The sequence below is a fragment of the Diabrotica undecimpunctata genome, chromosome 5, assembly GCF_040954645.1.
Source record: "Diabrotica undecimpunctata isolate CICGRU chromosome 5, icDiaUnde3, whole genome shotgun sequence".
NCBI classification, from domain to species: domain Eukaryota; kingdom Metazoa; phylum Arthropoda; class Insecta; order Coleoptera; family Chrysomelidae; genus Diabrotica; species Diabrotica undecimpunctata.
The window spans coordinates 61,764,554-61,788,399 of record NC_092807.1 but is presented as its reverse complement, the minus strand read 5'-3'; the positions used below and the strand labels follow the sequence as shown (position 1 = coordinate 61,788,399).

The following is a 23,846-nucleotide window of genomic DNA, read 5'->3' as shown; positions in this document are numbered from 1 at the left end:
CGATATTCTGTTGGTTGATTGTAAGTTGAGCGTTTAGTATTGGTTTTTTACTAATTGTCATAAATTTGGTTTTCTTTAAGTTAAGAGCTAGTCCGTATCTGTTGCTGACTTCTGTTATGCGATTTGTTAATATCTGTAAGTCATTCAGATTATCGGCAAAAACTATAGTGTCATCTGCATGTCTAATGTTATTCAACCATTTACCGTTTATTAGTATTCCTCGCACAACCGTCTAAAGCTTCCTTAAATACCCATTCAGAATAAATATTGAACAACAATGGAGACAAAATACTGCCCTGTCGTACTCCACGTTCTATTGCAATTTTATCAGTTAACTGGTCTTCTATTTTGATTTTGGCCGTTTGAGTGTAGTAAATGTTTCTGATAATTCTAAGATCTTTGTTGTCAATTCCAATTTCTTGCATTAGAGTCATTAATTTGTCATGTTTTACTCTGTCAAATGCCTTCTGGTAATCTATAAAGTATACGTATATGTCACAATTCACATCCCTGCATATCTGAAATAGCACCTGTACAGCAAAAAGGGCCTCCCGTGTTCCCAGAGCATCACGAAATCCGAATTGTGTTCTTTTTAGTTGTTCCTCACATTTTGTATATATTCTTTTGTGAATGACCTTTAGAAATGTTTTAAGTAAATGGCTCATAAGGCTTATAATTCTATAGTCTTCGCACTTTCTCGCATTGGGTTTTTTTGGAAGATTTATAAAAGTTGACACTAACCACTCTCGGGGAACCACGCCCGTATCATATATACTGTTAAATATATTTGTCAACCATTTTATGCCATTATAGTCCATAAATTTAAAGAATTCTAAGTGAAAATTATCAGGGCCTACTGATTTACCATCTTTGGTGCTTTTGATGGCATATTTTACTTCTTCGACTGTAAATGGTGGTCCAGATTCGCAATTGGTGTTTGTTGTAATACCAGTGTTACTTCGTATATCTTCACCTAAATCTCCAATGGAAAGGTCACGTGGTCGATAAACCCGGTCCATTAGAAAGAGATGCAGGGATTGCTTTCCGTCAGTTTTCTCTGTCGCACTGGAGGAACGTGCCTGTATTGCAACGCTCAGTCTATTTGTATTATATGTCTGTGGGCACATCTGTTAAAATTAGGAATATAGGTTCATAACACAGTGGTTTAATGCCTTATCACCAAATTTTTGATTGTTTTTAGTTAATATTTAGGATGACTTCGCACTCATTCCAACAGTTTTTTTAAATTTTTGTTTAAATAGAATATCTTTTTTTCCTAAATAATCCATGTCTAAATAATGTCATGTTAGTTTATATAATAATTATAGTTATATTAAATTGCTTATTCCATTCTCAAACTCTACATAAATAGATCAGTAGCGATCCGAGAAAAAAACATATTTAAGCATTGTTTGGCAAATAAACGTTTTTCACAAGGAGTGTTCTATCGCCAGTGCTTTTTAATGTATATACCTACCCTTAATCTAAACAATGTTTGAATTGCAAATTTATTGCATAACTTATTGCCTTAAAATATCTAGTTACTCCAGTATCTAGTTACCACTCTTCCGGTTTGAACTGCGTTGATTATTATTGCGCCGAGCTTTCGACATCCTCTTCGATGTCTTTTTCAGGGCTTCCGAGGCCTCAGTCTCCCGAGTCCTCAGAGACTACTACACTGATTACTTATCAAAGCATGACTGGAGCTGAGAATGGAGAACTTAAAAAGAATAGAGGTTGGTGTGGGGGCCAGCGTGGGGGTCAAAGCAGGTGGCGCCTCTGTACGCTAACCACTGCGGTGGTGAAGCTTTAGGAGACATTCGTTGGACTTTCCGAGTTTGAATTTGTATCAGCCCAAGTATCTGATGAGGCTGGGATAGGCAGAAATGATTCATTGATATCAACACTTTATCATCAACACTTTATTGATACCGATTCGAGCACGGAAAGTTTAACGAATTTGTCCTCCTAGGCCATATATGTGGCCATTTAATTCAACAAAGTGATAGCAGCTTTTGCTAGAAGATTTAATCTTTTACACATTTCGCATAGCCCAGAGGAGAGGAAACGATATAATTATATTGTTTTCGTTCATGGCCGCCAAAGCAGGTGGCGCCCTCTGTACGCTAACCACTGCAAAGGTGAAGATTTAGGAGACATTAGTTGTACTTTCCGAGTTTAAATTTGTATCAGCTTAAGTGTCTGATGAGACTGGGATAGGCCGAAATTATTCATCACTTTATTGATACAGATTCGGGCACGGGAAGTTTAACGAATTTGTCCTCCTAGGCCATATAGATATATATATATATATATATATATATATATATATATATATATATATATATATATATATATATATATATATATATATATGTATGTATTTTATATCACGAAACACCTTTTTGACTTTTTAAAAATTAAATTTATTTTAAAATACAATAAACAAAGTTACGTGTTACAAATTTGATTATACTGTACTTAAGACTAAAGAAAAATGAACGAATATAAAGAGCGACAAGTGCTTTTATAATATTAGAAACTGCTGACTCAGTGGGAACATGCAAAAACCTTGGGTCCCGCTGACTCTGCATGTGTACGGATCCTTATCGGCTCTGGTACTTGGAAGTAGAAACCTGATACCCTGGGAATCGTCGTGGTCAGCAACATTAGTCGGTACAATGCATATAACAGCTCCCTCTTTTAGATGAAAGTTGATGCGTGGCAGCAACTTTTAGACTGTTTGTTTAATGGTATTCAGTTGGATCTGCTCTTCTTCGTCTATGGATTCGCTTAGGTGAATACTGGGTCTTCGTCTTGGAAGGATCTTCCTCCAATTCCTGGCGAAGGCTGTCACTGGGTGTCTTGGTGGAGAGGGCGGATGGTCATTGTCGTTGGTATTGCCAATTCCTATCTTGTATCTTCTCTTGGATCGGTATTTACATATGACATAAAGAACAACAAGAGTCACAATGACGACTATTGTTAAGATCGTTAACCAGCTCAGGTGTTTGTTGACGAATGGTTCATTGATTAGTTTGTCGAGTTCTTCAGAATACTGATTGAGTTTGTGATGGGCTATCTCGAGGTCTTCAGTATTGATTTTGCTAAGCTTTAGTGGTTTTAAGTCGGGAAGATGGATCTTATCTGGGAAGTGTTTGCAGCAGTTGAATGGTATTTGGACTGGGTGACTTCTGTAAATAACATTGTCATGAACGTCGATTAATTTTTGAGAGTGTACTCTTGTACTTCCAATAAAGGCAACGCACGTGGGTTGTAGTTTGAGTACATGATTGGTGTGGATGATTTCTTATTTGACGTCTCTGGATTCACATTTGATGGTAATAGGCAGTGGGTCAGAAACTGTTATGAGCCACAGGTTCATGTTGATCTTCTGGACGTTGTAATCTTTGGCGAATACTACGGAAGTCTGGCATGTTCTGGGAAGACGTTCTTGTCGTTTGAGAAGTTGGGCTTCGCATATGGCATCGCTGTCGATCGGATATGGAAGTGTGTTGTAACAGATCTTGGTTCGAGCTTGCAAAGTTTTGCATGACTCAAGACTGTTTATTGTAAGGTATAATAATGAATCATCGTTTCGCGCAATATATTTATGCGTTGTTATTAATATTGAATGAAGACCTGTTCGATTATCCAGTATTGGTATTGGATAGAGACGATATAAAGTATATTGTTCTGCATCAGTTAAAGGAATATTTAAAACGAATACAATTCTTGTGTCTAGTTGATAGGCTTGTAATTCGATAATATCTAGATATTGAGATAGATTTGAAGTGTAGATCGATAATGGAAGATTATTTTTTTGTAATGATTGTGATATATGCCTAAGCGATTCAATTAAGTCAAACGGGGTGATGATTGAACTATGTAATATTTTGAATCGAGCAAAGGTTATGGCATTTACTATATCATTTAAAGAATCTTCGATAAATGAATAGCTTTCCATTAGTAATTCACAAAAGTTTAGTATATCGATTTGAGATTGATAGAATTTTAATTGGTCAGAGATATCCATTATTGACTCTCGAATTTCTTTAATATTGTTGTTGAATGTTTCCTCATCTATTTGTAATTTTTGGATTGTGTTGTTAAAGTTCTCAATAACAGAAGTGGTAACCGATATTTGATTTTTTAATAGGTTTTCGATTTGATACTCATCGCGGGTTATTTTATTTATACATTCATTGAAATATTCTCCATCTGACGAATCTAAGTTTCCGGTAATTGATTTCCATATCGAACCTATTCCGTTAATAAGCCCACGTTTCTCTCGGAATGTGTATTGTTTCGTATCAGCCATTATTTCTGTATATTTGAGATTAACAGAACTAGAGATTTGTTTAAGAAGACTTATGTGAGTTTGGACTTCGGATTTGAATGCCAGCATTCGAGGTACATCTTCTTCAATAGTATCTAATAGATTTTCGAAGATTTTGTCGTTTTTGTCAATAACGTCTCTGATTGGTTGCAGGTCTTTATATACACGGAGGGTCCATTTGTCGTTTGAAATTTTGAGATTGGTTTCTTCATGAAAAAAGATTCCAATGGTGTTGTTGATTGGGGTTAACGTATACTGGGAGTGGATGACTGGAATCAGTCCGAGGAATCTGAAAGAAAATTACTCATGATAGGGTTTTAGTCTATCAAAATTCACTTTCATGGTTCTATTGGTTTGGGTATTTAATAAAGTAGCAGAAATTATGTGGATTTCTTGGATTTCGAAAGGGCCATTAAACTTATTTTGGGCTTTGTCTTTAATTTGCGATTCCTTGACGTAAACCTTATCGCCTATCTTATATTCTGGAGGGTTTGGTGACACATGTTGATCGAATCTTTCTTTAGCCTTTTCTTTTTGTCTTTCTGTCTTGGCTCGTGCCACTTTATAGAAATATTGCATACGATTACTTAAGTCTCTAACGTACTTTGATATAAGGATTTTCTCGTTGTAAAGTATTTCGGGTGGTCTAAAAGAAGTATGTCCAAAAATGAGTTCATACGGTGTAAATCCGTGAGTTTTGTTTTTTGTGTTATTGTAGCAAATAACTGCATAAGCTAAAACATTGAACGGATGTTCGTCGGGATTTTCAGCTTGATTAGCTCTTATCATTTCGCTTAGGGTTGCGTGAAATCTTTCAATAGAACCGTTAGATTGTGGATGGCCCACACTCGAGAAGGTTAGTTTTATTTCGTACAATTCACAAAGATCTTTCATCAAAGCATTGTCGAATTCACGTCCATAGTCACAGTGTATGCGTAATGGTGTACCATAGTGTTGGAAAAAGACAATAAGATTATTGACGACTGATTTAGCTGTTTTGTCTTCAAGGGGATATGCCTGTGTGAACTTGGTGAGCTCGTCTCTGATAGTTAGGGCATAATTTCTGGTAGGGTATTCGAAAAGATCTATGTTAATTCTTTCGAATGGTGTTTTAGGTGTTTCGGTGATGACTAACGGGTTACTTAAGTTTTTTCTACAGATCTTTACTTTTTGACAGATTTCGCAGTTTTTTATAAAATTTTCTACATCCTTTGTGATACCTTGCCAATTATACTTTTCTTTTATTCTTCGTATAGTCTCATTTATACCCCGATGGAGATTGCTTTTACCATGGTGATAATGATCTAGTATTTGGGGTATTTCATCCTGTTCCGGAGTTTTAATAACATCTTGACAAATTCTTAATTTTATTTCTTTATCGGCAAAGATAAATGAAAATATTTCTAGAATTGGTAATTCTAGTTGATTTTCGACGTAATAGATTTGCGATAGGTTAAATTCATTTTGTGCGACATAAACGATATAGAATAGGTGTTGTACTACCGTTTCGGGATCAAAAGGAAGGGGAATGATAAAATATTTCCGATTTTTGATAGTTTTACTGCCCAATATGTTGATCTTTGACAAGTTAAAATCTATGTCGTTTTCGTCAAAGACGTCGTCTAATACTTTATGATGTATCTCTTCCATTTAATTTTGTCTAAGAAAGGTGATGATATTCTTATGCGATTTGTCCAGTAATTGATCGTTAGATATTTCAATTTTAGAGTAATCAATGAGTGATTTAGTTTTATACAGTTCGACAAATCTATTAAAATGTTCAGTGATTTCTTCTTCATTGATTTCATTTAGCTCTTCGTCAGATTCCGTATCATTCGAAGCTAATACTGATATTTTCTTATGAAAATTCGCACATTCTTTAAAATGATTGATTTTAATTCGAGAAAGGGCGTCTGCATTTTTGTTGGTTTTCCCCGGTTTATGAATGATTTTATAATTGTATTCCTCAAGCTTGAGGCGCCATCTAGCTAGTCTGCTTCCAGGGTCTTTTATAGAAAATAACCAGGTAAGTGGGCGGTGATCAGTTACTAGGGTGAATTTTCTTCCAAACAGATAGGGTCGGAAATGTTTTACAGCCCATACGATGGCAAGAAGCTCTCGCTCAATGGTCGAATATCGTGTTTCAGCATTACATAGGGTACGTGAAGCATATGCTATAGGTAGATCCTTTCCAATGGGGCCTTGGGATAATATAGCGCCGATGGCGAATGCACTTGCATCTGTTGTGAGAACAAATGGTTCCTCAAAGTTTGGATAGGTCAGAATCGGGTCAGAAATTAAAGCGTTTTTCAAATCTTCAAAAGCGTGCTTGCAATCTGGATCAAAATTAAAAGAAACGTCTTTTTGGAGTAGTCTAGTGAGAGGTTTAGAGAGTTTGGCAAAATTGGGGATAAAACGACGATAGTAACCGGCTAGACATAGGAAAGATTTTATGTCTTTCGGTGTTTTCGGTTCAGGAAATCGTTTAATACAGTCGACTTTTGAAGGGTTAGGCTTGACGCCATCTTGGGTAATGAGATGTCCGAGATACGCCACCTCTTTCCTGAGAAATTCACATTTATCAGGCTGGATTTTAAGATTAGCCTTTCGAAGACGTTTGAAAACTTCAGTAAGACGGGAAATGTGCTCGTGAATGGTAGGAGAGTATACTATAATGTCGTCCATGTAGACAAGACATCGTTCGTTCAAAATACCTAAAAGAATATTGTCCATGACACGCTGGAATGTGGACGGTGCATTTTTAAGTCCAAAAGGCATGCGAGTAAATTCATAGTGTCCGTTTTCAACGGAGAAGGCTGTTTTAGGAATGTCATTGGGATCGATTTCGATCTGATGAAACCCGGAGGCAAGATCAAGAGTTGTGAAATATTGACACTTTCCAAGCTGGTCTAAGAGATCGGAGATATTAGGAAGAGGGTATTTATCGTCAATGGTACATTCATTGAGCTTGCGGTAGTCTATTACTACTCGCCATTTTTGTTCTCCAGAAGAGTCCATTTTTTTGGGAACAACCCAAACAGGAGATGACCAAGGAGAAGTAGAGGGTCGGATGATACCTTCGTTGACCATCTTATTTACTTGAGATTTTACTTCCTCTTTGTGGACCTAAGGATATCTGTATGATTTCGTAAAAATGGGTTTGGCGTTATTAGTCTCAATTTGATGTTTAATCTCACTGGTAAAAGTGAGATTGTCTCCCTCTAAGTAAAATATGTCTTCATAATTTAAGCAAAGATTTGTAATAAGTTCTTGTTCTTCCTCGTTAAGATGTTCTGTTCGAAGTCGAGATTTGATTTTGTTGGTACGGTCAATTTTATCAGAACAATAATTTACCAAGTTATCGTTAGATTGGAAATTTAGGATAGGATAGTTTGAATAAGGTTCAATTACGATATCGGAAAAATCGATAATTTTGGGAATTGCGTTTGCATTTACTACGGATGTTAGAAATTCTCCTTTTTCATTTACGTGTACTAATGCGTTGGGGATATGGACTTTATCTTTTTCTTTTTTGTGCAAAATTGCATCTGTATTTGACAGATGACATGTTAACTTGAATATTTGCTCGGATCTAGGATCTATTTTAATTTGGTTAGGGGGTTCATTGTTAAGCGAATTAGTTTCTACTTTGTAGAGAGGTAATGTTTTGAAGTTTGTGATAAGTTGTTTGTTTTTTATGTCTATTGTACATTCGTAATGTTCTAAAAAATCGAGGCCTAAGATTCCATCGAAATCAATATTTAAATTATGGATAAACACCTTATGGGGGTTTCCTACTTGAAACGGGACTAAAGTTGATTCAGTGACAAAAATCTTTTGGTCTGTAATACCTTGTATTGTAATTTTTTCGGGAAAACGCGGTTTGAAATTTTTCGCGGTATTTTCTTTAAAGATAGAGATACCAGCACCGGTATCGATAAGTAATTTAAATGTATTCGATGCGTCTTTTATATAGTACAGGTTTTTAGAGTTCACAGCAAGAAGAGGGCTCAGAGAAAATTCTGTTCTGGAAAGTTCAGAGATGGGTTCATGTCGTCCAAATTTAGAGTTTGAATCTGATTCTGTATTTGAGACAAAGATTCGTTCATTGAACTGGTATTGTCTGGTGGGTGGTTCTGGTTCGGGACTGCGAGAAAATCCTGATAGTCTTGGCTATCAATTAAATCGAGTGATTGATCGAATGAATGGTAATAATCAGGAGGTCAATAATTATCAGAGAAATCTTCGTATTGATAGCTTTCATCTGGAACTGAAGTATAGTCATTAATATAGTCAGGTTCATAGTTAACGAAATGAGCTCTGTGCCTATCGTTTGAAAAATTAGGATTTTTATGGATTACAGAAGCGCGTACTTGTGAATTATTTTGATTTGGTGCGAATTGAGGTCTTTGTTGGTCATTGGGTCTATTGTTTTGGAAATTATTATTTGAACTGAAAGTTGGTCTCTGAAAGCCATTGTTTTGAGAGTTATTGAAGTTTTGATTGCTATTAAAATTTCGGGAACCGTTAAAATTATGGGAATTATTGGAATTTTGAGAGTTATTTTGGGATTGTCGAGATCGACATTCGTTGTACGAGTGGCCCATACGTCCACAAAACGTGCATCTATGTGGTTGAAGGTTTGGTCTTCTGATGGGTTGATTGTTTTGATTGGGTTTTGGAGGATTGGGTCGATTGATTTTCTGTACTTCGAAATAGGATAATTGTAACTCTCGTCTGATGCGGACTTGAGCTTCAAGAAGGTCTTTTGGATTACTAGCACGAATGATGTAAGCGATCCTTGGATCGAGGCCGGTCAATAATGTATTAAGCGCCATTGATTCGATTAAAACAATTTGGGCCTGTTTCTCTACAGCAGAGAGGTTGGATTTTTGTATGTTGGCATGCATTTTTGCATTAAGGACTTGGACACGATTGAGGAATGTAAGAGCCGATTCATTCGGAAGTTGTTTGACTCTCTGTAAATCTTGTATCAAAGAAGATAGGTCTCTAGTGTCCCCAAAATGAGAAGTAAGAAGCTGTTTGATTTCTAGATACGATAATGGATTTCTTGAACTTATAAGTTGTGCCGCTCTACCGCGTAATTTATTTTTTATGTGAATTACTAATAGTTGTTTTTGATCGCGAGTAGACATATTGTAGGCATAATCACAAGCATTTAAAAATGTGTGTAAAAATATTTGATCGCCTTCAAATTCGGGTACGATAGAAAATATTTCAGATAATTTATAAGGTTCTATTTCAGGCTGGTTCTCATTACGAGAAGCAGGACGAGGAGTGTTGCCGTTATCGTTCATGGTGGTCAATAAATCAATAAACGAAATAGAAAAATAAAAAGGAAAAAAATAAAAATATAAGATTATGGATTGTTTAACTAAATAATTAATCAAATAGAAATATCAAATAATAAATCAAAATATCAAAATAATAAATCAAAATATCAAAATAATAAATCAAAATATCCGAAAAGTATTTTTCTAAGACAGTGTCTGATTAGCGGAATAATCGACAAAAATAATCGTTTAATAAAAATAAAAATTGACGATTTGCAGAATAATCGCCAAGTATATAATTATTGAAGCAACTATCAAAAATATTCAATTAATATTGGAATATCGAACAGTATGGTATAAATAATATGGTATAAAACAAAAATTATATTCGAGATGATTCAATATTAGACTTACATTAGTTCCAAAAACATCAAGTCGTCTTGTTCTCGACAGCTGTTCTACCAGGGGCTTCACTTGGTGTTCCTTCCGTAGATTACTGCAAAGTTAGGACGCCGCTGCTTTTTGGAGATTATTGGTTCTTTTTCTGATTAAAGGATTAGAATCTACCGTTGTCAGTTAGTTCTTCCTTGTTCTGCCAACGTTCCAGATCCTACTGACTTTTGCGCCACTTTTTATATCACGAAACACCTTTTTGACTTTTTAAAAATTAAATTTATTTTAAAATACAATAAACAAAGTTACGTGTTACAAATTTGATTATACTGTACTTAAGACTAAAGAAAAATGAACGAATATAAAGAGCGACAAGTGCTTTTATAATATTAGAAACTGCTGACTCAGTGGGAACATGCAAAAACCTTGGGTCCCGCTGACTCTGCATGTGTACGGATCCTTATCGGCTCTGGTACTTGGAAGTAGAAACCTGATACCCTGGGAATCGTCGTGGTCAGCAACATTAGTCGGTACAATGCATATAACATGTATATATATATATATATATATATATATATATATATATATATATATTATCTATTTTATCTTAATTTGTCTTATCTTACTTAACGCTTCTTATTTGTTTATAATTATTTGATATATTTTTTTTATTTTAGGAAAACTATTAGTCGTTTCTTATGCTTGGGATGGAAATGCGTTACCAGGAAATGAATATTGGCTGGGAAGCTTAGCAGGTAGTGGAGACCCAGCTGCTGCGTGCTCTACTCAAATATGTGAAATACACAATCCTCACATTAATCCTCTTGTCTGTGCTGACAATTTACATGTTGTTACGGAAGATGGTGTTCTTTCCATAGAAGAATATAAGAAGTTGGCAAATGACAAAGCAAATGTATAAGGAAAAGTGTGAAATTTGTGATATATTATCTAATTAAGTATTATATTAAGCATTTGATATATTTTAAAATACTGCATAAAAATAAAATTGAAAATTCAAAACCTAATTCAAAGTATATATAAAACTAACAGTACTAATAAAATGCTTGGATCTTTTAAGATTTTGTTTCTTTTTTAATATAAATTAAGGTGTAAATGTATCAATTGAAATAACGTAACTTGTGTACAGCAATTTTTTTCCAAGACTGTGGCTCAAAGAATTCTGCCTATAATATGAAAAAATAAAATACCAGCTGGTCAATAAATAAAAAAAAAAAATAACTTATATAAAAAAATAAAAGGTTTAAAATATAAAGAAAATAAATGATCCAATTAAAATAGTTTTTCTTACTACGAGTGTGTGGAAATTAAAAAATCACAATAAAAACGCAAAAGAGTAAACCGGAGGAAGAATTCAGACATACGATGAATTAAAGCTATCTGAGTAAAAATTATTTTATGGTCCACTGCAACAGATTCGACAAAATAAACCCCCCAGACTGAAAAACGTTCGAGACAGATGAGATCACGTCCTGAATACAGAAAAAGAAATTATATATGGATGGAAAAAATACTTAAAAAAAAGTAGAAATACAAGAGATTAAGATATTGAAAATTAATTGGATTCAATAGTGACGAACGAAATTACGGAAGAAATGGATAATCTAAAAATAGTTAAAGCCCCGAAACAAGACGAAATTATGTCTGAAATGATGAATATCTGGACAAATAGACAAAAGCAAAATTTTGCAAATCGCTAAATGAAGTATTCAGAACAAAAGAAATACTAAAGGATTGGGCTACCGATACAAAAGTATCAATATATAAGAAGAGAGATGCAAAAAATTGCTCAAACTATAGAGGAATTGCACTGAAAAGCATATCCGTTTTTTTGTGGTACTGCAGCTAATTGGCTTATCATACACTGTGTATGTTGTAGCGTATATGTCTAGTAACCTGAGCAAAGATGTAACATCTAAGTCATTGTATTTGCCAGAGTCGTTAAGCAACATCATACTGGTGGGGGGAACGAGGGGAGGAATTCTCTGAACATCTCATCGCTCTACCCATCAGGATGGTGTTCCGTTCGACTGCTCAGCCATGGGTTTGTTCCTTGTTTATTTTCCTCCCACGTCCATCCCAGAAAGGTACAGGAAATACAAATTGGTAACGCCGTCACATATTTAATACATTATCATTAAAAAAATATATATTTTTAAAGGAAAAAAAACATAATTTCAAAGCTGAGATCCAAAGCTTGCTGATAACCGGTTGTTGTGTAACTGTTCAGTGGAAAACGGAAATCTTGAATTCTTCCAGTTACTTGTTGCTAAATATTATTTGGACTTCCCGTGGTTTTAGTAAGGAACACAAGACCGTAAATTAAACTATTTAATACTTCTATGTAAACGTTATAATATGAAAAGACTTAATTGTTTGTAATGAAAATAAAAAATATTACAAATATATTAATATTATAATATTATACTACATGTTGTTACTTCGATGACTTGAAACAGAATGCTTTTGCCGTTTGCCGGAGGAGGGTTGGTTTTACCATCTTTCCGTTAAGAAGTAACGGGACTTCTTACTTATCTTCCCTTAGCGACAAGCTGTCGCCAAGCTATGCTTGCGTCGTTACAAAGACGACAGATCCGTCGTCAGGTCATTTAGATTTTAACATAAGCCGCCCCCTTTGAACGCCATAAGGGGGTTCAAAAAACTCAAATATATAATGTCCAAAAGTCAATATGAAAAACTAAAGTTGATTTTCGTTCGGTAGTACACATAACTTCACAACCGGACGTTTGTATACGCCAGAGTTTGTTTTTAGCGTTACACTACGCACAATTCCGTCACTGCCGGCATGGATGTCAATTACTCTACCTAAGGTCCATCTAAGAGGTTCCAGTCCATCTTCTTTAACAAGTACTAGGGAACCAATCTTGAGAAGGGAACTGCATTGTTTCTTCCACTTGACGCGTTGCTGAAGAGAAGAGACGTATTCTTTGGACCATCGTGTCCAATAACATTGCACCATTTGCTGCACCCTTTGAAATCTGCTCAACCTGTTTTCCATAACATCTAACAGATTGCGGTCAGGAACTGATGTGAGAGGTGATCCAACCAGAAAATGTGCAGGTGTGAGAGGAAGTAGGTCTGAGGGGTCATTAGACATAGGAAAAAGAGGTCTGGAATTGAGAATTGCTTCAATTTGAATCAAAACAGTGGAAAACTCCTCATAGGAGAGAACCGTATTGCTAATTACTCGTTTAAGATGGTATTTTACCGATTTTACCCCTGCTTCCCAGATACCACCAAAATGAGGTGAACGCGGCGGAATGAATTTCCAATCGATACCCTCAGAAGAGAGTCTGTCATGTATGGCAGAATTGTTAGTCTTGAGAAAGTTGGAAAGTTCATTGTTGGCACCTTTAAATGTGCTCCCGTTATCGGAAAGAATAGAAGCGCATTTACCCCGTCGAGAAGTAAAGCGTCTTAAAGCTGCTATAAAGCATTCCGTAGTCAGACTACTCACAACCTCCAAGTGTATAGCCTTTGTGGCCAGACAAATAAAAAGTGCTACATAACCCTTAATAGTCTTGTAGTTCCTCGTAAGACGGTCCTTTAAAAGAAAAGGTCCAGCATAATCAAGTCCCGAGTGGGTAAAGGGTCGTGAAGGAGTAAGACGTGAAGAAGGTAGATTACCCATTAAATAAGTTTCGAGTTTTGGAGCTGCCTTGAAACATGTGATGCAGTTTCTCACAACCTTTCTAACGACATAGCGTCCATTGAGAGGCCAATATTTCTCTCGCAAGGAAGATAAAAGTAGCTGTGGACCAGCATGCTGTAATTTCATGTGTTCATGCCGTACAAGTATGTCTGTAAAATGATGTTTTTGTGGAATTACGATGGGATGCTTTCTCTCGTATGAGATGTCAGCGTTGTGAATTCTTCCACCAACTCGAATTATGTCATCTTGATCAAGAAAAGGATTCAGGGTGAGAAGTTTGCTTTTATGATCGACCTTGCCATGCTTTTTGAGATGTGTGAAATCATCAGAAAAAGACTGATTTTGCACAATGCGAATAAGACAAATCAGAGAACAGGCAATTTCTTCACATGTTAAATTGGTGAAGGTTCTTTCTGGCATGGTTAGCCTGGAATTTTTGCAGAAACGTAATATGTAGGCTACAATTCGTTGTAATTTAGTTAAGGAAGAAATTTTGTAAATAATGTCGAGATTCATGCAAATTCTTACGGATAGATTAACAGAAGATCGAAGTTCAGGAATTTTAACCTGTTTGAAGGGTTGATGAGGCCATAAATTTTCAGATAATAAAAGCCATGGAGGGCCATGAAACCATAGATCGGAATTTTGTAGTGCCGTAGGTGAAATACCACGTGATAATAAATCTGCAGGATTTTCCTGTGTGTTTATATATCTCCAGGAATTAGAATTAGTCAACGATTGAATCTGTGAAATCCTGTTCGCAACGAAAGGTTTTAACAAGTTGGGAGATGTATTGATCCATGCTAGAACAATGTTGGAATCACACCAATAAACAATTTCATCAAAATTAATTTGTAGTGATTGCTTTACTTTGTCCACCAATTCAGATAAGAGTAGGGCTCCAGAAAGTTCAAGTCGGGGAACTGTAAGAATATGTTTCAAAGGAGCTACCCTGGTTTTGGCACAGAGTAAATAACAACTTATATTTCCTTGAGCATCTAAGGAACGAATAAAAATACAAGCACCATATGCTGCAGTAGACGCATCGGAAAATCCATGTAATTGTATGGATGTAAAATTTGAAACAGTAATATATCTAGGGAATTGTAATTTATTAAGATTGACTAATTGGGATTGATAATTTGACCATTTTGTATGAATATTCATGGGTACAACTTCATCCCAGGAAATTTTTAGACGCCATAAGTCTTGTAGAATGATCTTAGCGGTTATTGTAACTGCTGCTAAGAGACCAAGAGGATCAAATATCTTCGAAATTGCAGAAAGAATGTGTCTCTTAGTAATCCTAGAATTGTTTGCAGTAGGTTGAACATTAAAGAAGAAAACGTCTAATTTGGGATTCCAAAAGAGACCCAATGTTTTGACAGTTTCATTGGAACCTATGTCCAAAGGAGTGTTATCTATATTATCGATTTTTAATTCGGTTGAATTTGATTTCCATTTACTTAAATGAAAGCCATGTTTTGAAAGTAATTCAGTGGTTAAAGATTGAATACGTTTAAGTTCGTCTAAGGTGGAAGCACCGGTATGGAGATCGTCCACGTAAAAATCGCGTAAAATGATAGACGAAATATCAGGAAATTTGTCAGAGTAAATGTGAGCTACTTCTTGCACACATCGCGTTGCTAAAAAGCTGGCGGAAGCAGTGCCATAAGTCACAGTATTTAGAGTATAAGTCTCAATAGATGAATTTGGATCAGATCGCCACAATATTTTTTGTAAACAACGCTGATTTTCTTTTATAAGAATTTGTCGATACATTTTAACGATATCAGCAGTTAAAGCAAATTTGTGTTTTCGAAAACGTAAAATAATAGTAAAGAGATCGTCTTGTAGTGTGGGACCTACCATAAGTATATCGTTCAACGAAAAGCCAGTGTCAGTTTTAGCAGATCCGTCAAATACGACACGAATCTTGTTACCTTTGTAAACGCAATGATGAGGAAGAAAGAAGTCTGGATGAGATACTAAATTTGGAGGAAGTTTAGACATATGATTTAATGATGAGTATTCACTGATGAATTGAATGTAATCTGCTTTCAAAGTTGGGTTAGAGTTTAATTTCTTTTCCAAAGAGAAAAAACGTTTGGTAGCTGAAATCTCTGAATTACCAAGATTTGATAGAGGTAACTTTAAAGGAAGAGAGACAATGAATCTGCCTGTAGAATCAAAGGAAGTAGTTTCTTTAAAGTGTTTCTCACATTGAAGTTCTTCTTCAGAAAAGAACTTGGTTCTTGGAAATTCTTCAAGTTCCCAGAATTTCTGTAACTGATTTTCGAGATTTCTGTTGCTAGAAAAGTGACAATTTGTTTTGTTACGAGAAAGAAAAGGTATAGGACCGGATACAATCCAGCCAAGCTTGGTTTTGTGTAAAGTTGGTTGACCATGTGATAGCTTAATTTGACCAACGCATAAGAGATCCCAAAATGTGTCTGCACCGATTAAAATGTCTATAGGAGACGAAACGTTAAAGTGTGGATCGGCTAATGTAACATTAGAGGGAATGTTTAGAGATTCCCTGTTTAGTGTGACTGAAGGCAGTCTTCCAGTTATTTCAGGCATCACTAAACAAGAAATTGTACGTGTAAAGTTGATTGTATTTGATTTGAAGGTAAGAGAAGTTTTAAGATGAACCACAGAATTTGTTTGATTTATGCCATAGACAGAAAAATCAATTGCAGTTGTGTGTAATTTTAAAGTATTAAGTAACCGTTGAGTAATAAAATTACTTTCCGAACCACTGTCCAACAGTGCACGAGCTTCATGCATGTTACCTTTGGAGTCAAAGACCTTAATTAAAACAGTAGACAGTAAAATTTGCGACGAACTAGCAAAATGGTTGTGAGTTGTTAAGGAGTTTGTAGTTTGATTAGAAGGTGTTTGAGAAGATGATGCTTCCAAATTTGGAGTGTTCTGAATAGAATTATGAAAATGCAAAAGCGTATGATGAGGTTTGCCACATTTGCGACAGCCAGAAGATTTGCAGTTTTTAGTAGGATGTCCAGAACGTAAACAATTGATGCAAAGTTTTAAACGTTTTGCTTCGTTTAAGCGAGAGGTTGGCTGTAATTTGCTAAAATTAGGACACGAATAAATAAGATGATTTTGTGAACATAATGAACAATTTAAAGTGTTGCTGTTATTGTTCGTAGATACAAAAGATTTTGCTTTGGTGCGGAGTTTATCATCGTGATTATTAAGAGATTCCAGAACTCTACATTTTCCTTTTAAGAATTCTGTGAGCTCATTTAATGTGGGTAAATTTGTAGCGTTATCTTTCAACGATTGTTCCCATTCGCGGTGAGATGTGTTGTCCAATTTTGTAGTGACTAAGTAGATAATAAGAGGATCCCAACCTGTAATGTCTATTTGTAAAGATTCAAGAGATCGTAGATGTCGTTGTAAACCGTCTAATAAGGCTCGCAAATCATTATGTGAGTTTCTAGAAATGTTGGGTAAATTGAAGAGCTTTTTGATGTGGTTATTAACCAGAAGTGGTTTATTTTCAAACCTTTCCCTTAAAAGTGACCATGCTGTGGCATATGTTGCATCAGAAATATCTAAATTGCGTATTGTGTCTGCAGCAATGCCCTTCAAGGATAGTCTCAAATAGTGAAATTTTTGTATGTTCGAAAGTTCGGAATTTGTGTGGATGATAGAGTTGAAAGTGTCTCGAAAAAATAACCAGGTGTCGTAGTCGCCTTCAAACGAAGGTAAATTAATGGTAGGTAAACGTATATTTTGTTGAGAAATGTTACCTTCACTTGTGGAAGGTGTAGATGATTGGAATATCTGACCAGCAGGAGGAGTCGAAAGTTTGGCAAGAAGTTCTCTAGCTAGGCCAGTGATAGAAAAGAATGGATTTTCAAAAGATGCTCGTTCCTTGTCATGAATAGTGGATGCATTTGTAGTATAGTTTGGGTCAGCAGCCTCAATAATTGATTGAACATTATCAAAATCGTCATAGAGCTTCTCAACTTTCTCAAGGCGTAACTGTAAATCCCTAAAGTTAATTTCAGTTGCAGGTAACTCTTTGACAGAGTTAAAATAATTCGAGAAACGAGTTAAAGTGCCCTTAATTGAAGTGCGTTTAATTTTAGCATTATCAGCAGCTTCAGCCATAGTGACAAGTAAATTTATTAAATGTAAAATAAGTAAGGTACAATGTTAAGTATTATAACTTGTGTGTTAAATGAAAATGTAACTAAATGTAAATTTTTTGTGCTTGAAAAATATAAAATAATAAAATTGCTGTAATAAAATAGCACAGAAAATGTGTAAATGATTAAAGTGATTTAGATGTAGCTTTATTTAGTTATAAAGCGTGCCCGAATCGTTGGAAAGCCGAATCGGTTGGTAAATAGTACCCAGAAGTTGTAAATTAAGAAAATATGTCAAATATATCCAGAAAGGATGTAGAAATGACGATAAGGTGTGATTACGATTACGCAAATGACGAACCGTATTGGTTATAGAACCCAAAAGTGTAAATTATAGCAAATTATAGTAAATACATCCAAATAGGACGTAAAAATATATATGTTCAGTGATGTAGTGTAAGAATGCAGAAATTATTTAAAAACAAATCAAATTAGTTATTTTTAAATGTAAAATAAGGAATAAAACCCTGTAATAGTACACCACTGCGTTTACACCAAGTAAAATAATCAAATAAATGTTTCGTATGTTGTACAAAATAGTGAGTAATAACAAACAATTAAGATAGAAGTAGTTTTCCACCGAATTGAAACAAATCAAATGTAAATCTCATGTGAGAATGTAAAAAAAGGAAAAAATGGTAAAAGGAAAAGCACTAACCTTTGATATTTCGTATTTCCAAAGCAGCAAGCATCCAAATCGAAGGACCAGTATGTTGTGTAACTGTTCAGTGGAAAACGGAAATCTTGAATTCTTCCAGTTACTTGTTGCTAAATATTATTTGGACTTCCCGTGGTTTTAGTAAGGAACACAAGACCGTAAATTAAACTATTTAATACTTCTATGTAAACGTTATAATATGAAAAGACTTAATTGTTTGTAATGAAAATAAAAAATATTACAAATATATTAATATTATAATATTATACTACATGTTGTTACTTCGATGACTTGAAACAGAATGCTTTTGCCGTTTGCCGGAGGAGGGTTGGTTTTACCATCTTTCCGTTAAGAAGTAACGGGACTTCTTACTTATCTTCCCTTAGCGACAAGCTGTCGCCAAGCTATGCTTGCGTCGTTACAAAGACGACAGATCCGTCGTCAGGTCATTTAGATTTTAACACCGGTATCAAATAAATATAGTACTCAACTTAGATATGTCCCAGCGAATTTACGCAATCCTCGGGGAAGGTTCTTGGTTTCTCTGGAAAATAAGATGTAGCCAGTAGTGTTTTTGGTACAATTGCTGGTAAAGCTTAGTACCCAAAGAAGTCACTATCACAATTTTACTTAATAATTTATTTACTACTTTATTAAGGATAGAAAAATATTGTACTGATTTGTATGAGTGTATATATAGCTAATCAGTCACTAAAAAGTATCTAAGAACGGAATCAATTAAACTGATATTAGCCTGGCGGCTCAAGAATGAAATGTAGTGTGAATAATATAGTACAGAGCAAAAATACCAAGCGGAGCTTGGTGTAACGATCAATAATTTGACTCGAATTTCCACTGGACGACCAACATACTGACCTACTAAAGACTTTTTAAATATAAAACCATCCTTCGACCTATCTTCGGATCATTTTCCCATATTTATTGATGTAATGGAAAGTGCATATAATACAAACAAATATCCTACACTTCCAAATCAAGAAAGATAAAACCTATTCAGATAAATATTCAAAATTCCAACTTAAATAACCCTCTCAAAACAAGTAAAGATATCGAAGAAGCAGTCCACCTTACATCATAAGAGTACATCGGCGCAATATCCATATCATATATCCGGTTTAAGGCAAGAACACCGAACAATAGAATAACCACATAGTGCTAGCAAAGTAGCAAGAGATGCAATTGAAAAGAAAGAATATTGCACTGCAGCCCTGCAGGCTGCAACGAGCCATTTTTCTCACCCTCTGTATACACTTTTTATCATATCATATCTCCCCGATCGCCATTTTCGGATCAGATATAATGAACCTGTATCAAACATAAATCCAATTCTATCGGGAGTACTTTATACTTACTCTATATTTACTCTATATGGCAGATATTCCCACAAAAGCAACTAACACAATTGCTACTTAAGATAACACTGTAATATTGGCTTCTAGCTCAGTTCCTGTTACAGCGTGACAAAATTTACAAATTTACTTAAATGGTCTTAAAGAATGGTTAAACCTACGGCGAGTCAAAGTAAATGGTATAATGGCAAAAAGTAATATCAAATTATTGTCATCTATGGTTTTTAAAAGCGTATTTAAATAACTAGTGTCTTTAATTATTTTACCACGGGGGCAATATACGACTGACATCGTTATATATCATTTGCTGAATTCTATAGATATCGACGTTGCCTGCATATTTATTTTACAGACTTTATTTATTTTATGGTATTTTATATTATTTCTAATTATTAATGCAGTTCAACCACGACCTTTTCCCATTGGATGTGGTGGGGCATATATTATGTGCAGAAAATTGACATTGGAAAGTAACTCCTGTTTGTCCTGTGTGCCTCTGAGACCATCATAACTTTGGTCTCAGAGTTGAATTTTTAATTTAATTTTGATAGCATCCTTATTAAAAGATCAAACATTTTATCCATTCCTTCTATTTATTAACTTTTGTACCATTACCTCCAAATTATACTTATATGAGTTCTATTAGGGTTTTCATGTGTAACGTTTGGAATTATTTCGGTGGTATGATTTTGTTCCGCTACAGCGTTTGCATATGTAACAAATGGACGAGTGTTTGAGGAAGTTGTTGACGAAATTGGCTGGTGTGATGGTATTTTCTCTGTTATGTTTACTTTTATGTTTTTTTTGCAGCTCTTTGTGAAGTAAACAGCCCCTGTAGTTTGCAGGATGATTCTCTTTGCAATTTGTGCACTTCACATCTTTGTTTCGGGTTTTATTTGAACACTCAGGGGTTAAGTGATTATATGTGCATTTTATGCACCGGGAAATTCTGTTTCAATATTTGTAATGGTGTCTGAAATGTTTACATCTGTGACATTGAAAAAATTCTCTTTTGGGATGTGGTGGTTCAATAACTATTGAGTTGAGTAGTTTATTGATATTACAAATGTCTCTATTATTTGAATTAGTAACTAATTATACGCGGAAGAGGGATAGTTGCGTTTTATTATCTTTTCGTTTTATGCTGGAAATATTTTTAAGTGAATATCCTAATTCTTCGAATGCTTTTTTTGTTGTCGTTAATTTCTGTTAAGGGATGAATATTACGGATAAACAATCGAATTCCGTCTTGTTTTAACTTATGGTGCGGCATCAGATAAAATAAGCAATAATTTATCATTAGGCACAGCAGCAGGAAGAAAAAAGTTTGCTAATGCTTCTTGTAGAAACCGTGATATTATTAGAGCGTTGGTTTTTTCCACTTGGTTACAAGAAATTAAATACGATTTTGGAAAGGTTTCATCGCTTAGTACACCAATCAATTAGTGCACAATGTATCTTCCTGACGAATCAGTGGTCTTGTCCACATATGTAAAAGTAATTATTACCTATTTCGGCTTTTATGTTGTGGATAACTGTGGAGTATAACAAATTAACATTATTTCTCTTTAGAGTTCGTTCACTGGGAATGTTTCATTTGCAATATTTTTTTTTTTAAAAAGAACAAGTTTTCATTAGATAATTTTGAAAGCGGTATATTAGAAGATACTAATGCACGACCCAAGTCTTCGTTAAAAGTGTCTCGTTCGGTTTGTTTTTTTGACCGTCAAAATAAAAATTGTTACCTAGAGACATAAACTGGCAAACACAAACCCTTAATTCCAGGACAAAACGTGACAAAACTATAAGCTGCTGTCTTTTATTAGTTACTATACCAAGAATTTGAATACCAAGTGATTATAAAACAAAATTAAATATTGTCATTTTCATGCTATCTGTAAGTTTGAATATAAAATATATAGTTAACACCAAATTTTCAAATTATATGCACTTTATGCTTATTTTTATAAAAATATGCAAAATTTGACATTTTTGCATTTTTTATGCATTATATGCAAAATATGCAATTTGCATATTTGCTTAAATCTAATTATAATTAAATACTTGTTCTATTAGCAATTACAATGATTTAATTTTATTTAATTATAAAAAAAAGTGGATACATGATTAGACAATTTATTTTGAAATTTGATTTATGTCAGAAAGAGACTCGTTTTTGTTTCTTATATTTTTTGTTTTTAATAATTAGTTGTAGATTTGTCGATTGTGATATGGCTGCGTAGTTTACATAATATAATGATGAAGTATTTAACTTGTCTAATTAAAGTATTTATTTGCTGAAGAAGCAAATAAATTTTGCGAAAACTAGATAATAACAAACAGTTTCACTTACCCTGCCGTATTAATGCCTACAACCTCCAGATAAAACTTTATTTTACATAACTTGTCAGTCAATAATACCCATCTACTCTATATATAGTAAAACGGCTTTTATTATTAAATCAAATTAATTTAATTTACCTCCCCCATTTGATTCATACGATTTGAATATTGCTGAGGAAATTGTGGCAGATATCAATTAAATAAATTTTTAATTATTTGTATATGTTCACTTATATTATTTTATTAGTAATTTATATTAATAAGCCACTAATAGAAATTTATTTTGCAGAATAAATAAAAATCCCAGAGGATATGGCCTTACCCGATTGGTCCTTTAAACATCCAGAATGGTCAAACGAAACATTTCCCTTATTAATAGCCAAAACTACAGAAGATTTATGCAAAGTAACTTTAGAAAATTTTATTACCAGTAGCAATAATTTTAGCTTAAAATTTCCTGTCGACACTGGAAGATGCAAGTCTTTAAAAGCTAATGTTCCACAGGAGATTCTTGAACGAAATATAAATTCAGTATATTCTCTGATTCATGAGAATGTATTAGAACTATATACTAAATTTATATTACTTAAAAGAAAATATGGATCTGAGGTTGAACGGAATTTTTATAAAGATTTAGGTCTATATGAATTTATTGATAGGCTTTTAAAGAATAGAGCAGTCATGTTTATGGGAAAATTGGATAAGTACGTCCTTCTCGATGGAAAAAAAGGACAAAATGATTGGGTAACAATTGGATGCGTAAACGAACGTCCACCTCTTGTTCTGAAAAACTACATCTCTTACGATGAAATAAAATTGTCAGCATTACTATCAGTAAGTTCTTATTCATACTTTGTAAATAAAGGAGACAGAAAAAATATGGCAAAATTTTCGACCGATCGTACATCTATCGCTGACGAAGGAATCATAGTAGGAGCAATAGGACCAAGAATGAAAAAGAACAATGTAATGGAATATCAGGAAATTGTGGCTACTAGAACACAAAATACAAAAGAAAATGGTTATGGCACAAACGTTAAACATAGCGTTCATAAACTCTTTTCAGAATTCTACGAAGAAGATTGCTTAGACTTTGAAGAAACGCTGAAATCTATAAAAGATTTAAAAGATAAAGGAAAAAGATATGTGACATTAAAACCAGAGGGTATATTCGATAATCAGTATTACTATAAAAGACTGGCAGTTTCGATAGATACTTTATTGCTAGAAGCAAACTTTAGAGCCAAGGAAGCAGGAAAGACTGCGTTCGTGCATGTGGTCGGTTTAGGATTGGGTGTTTGGAAGATTTCACCTCACCAAGAAAAAGTGTATATGGATGCATTTTCCAGTAGAATTTCGTAAGTATAATCACACCAAGATATACAAGTTCATTTGATAATTCATTTTTGTATGAACTTTTATAAGAACTATTGTTGGCAACTATACTTTTACTCATCTAGTCATTATAGTCTTTTACAAAATTTACGGTTATTAGAGCGGTTATTCATGGTACAGCTTGCCATATGAAAAACTTGATTGATGTAGATGAAAGTAAAACTAGAATTAATTTTACGCAT

At 34.3% G+C, this 23,846-nt stretch overlaps 2 protein-coding genes across 3 annotated transcripts in view; one reads left to right on the top strand and one right to left on the bottom strand.

The window, feature by feature from the left end:
- LOC140441344 (uncharacterized) overlaps positions 1-23,846 on the top strand; it is a 73,121-nt gene that overhangs the window by 37,301 nt on the left and 11,974 nt on the right. Inside the window, exon 2 of one of the 2 annotated variants that reach the window (XM_072532000.1) lies at positions 22,559-23,627. In XM_072532000.1, the coding sequence (XP_072388101.1) occupies positions 22,582-23,627 (1,046 nt within the window). In that variant the 5' untranslated portion in view covers positions 22,559-22,581. Of the gene's footprint in view, positions 1-10,703; positions 11,104-22,558; positions 23,628-23,846 lie in introns of those variants that run through there. The other variant, XM_072532001.1, reaches the window with a different exon arrangement.
- Positions 12,743-17,860, bottom strand: LOC140442217 (uncharacterized). The gene has a single exon (XM_072533295.1). It carries the CDS (start codon positions 17,858-17,860, stop codon positions 12,743-12,745), a length of 5,118 nt encoding a protein of 1,705 aa, XP_072389396.1.

What these genes read in the sequence shown, in the direction of transcription:
- LOC140442217 (XM_072533295.1), bottom strand. Translation starts at nt 17,860, where the DNA reads ATGGCTGAAGCTGCTGATAATGCTAAAATTAAACGCACTTCAATTAAG.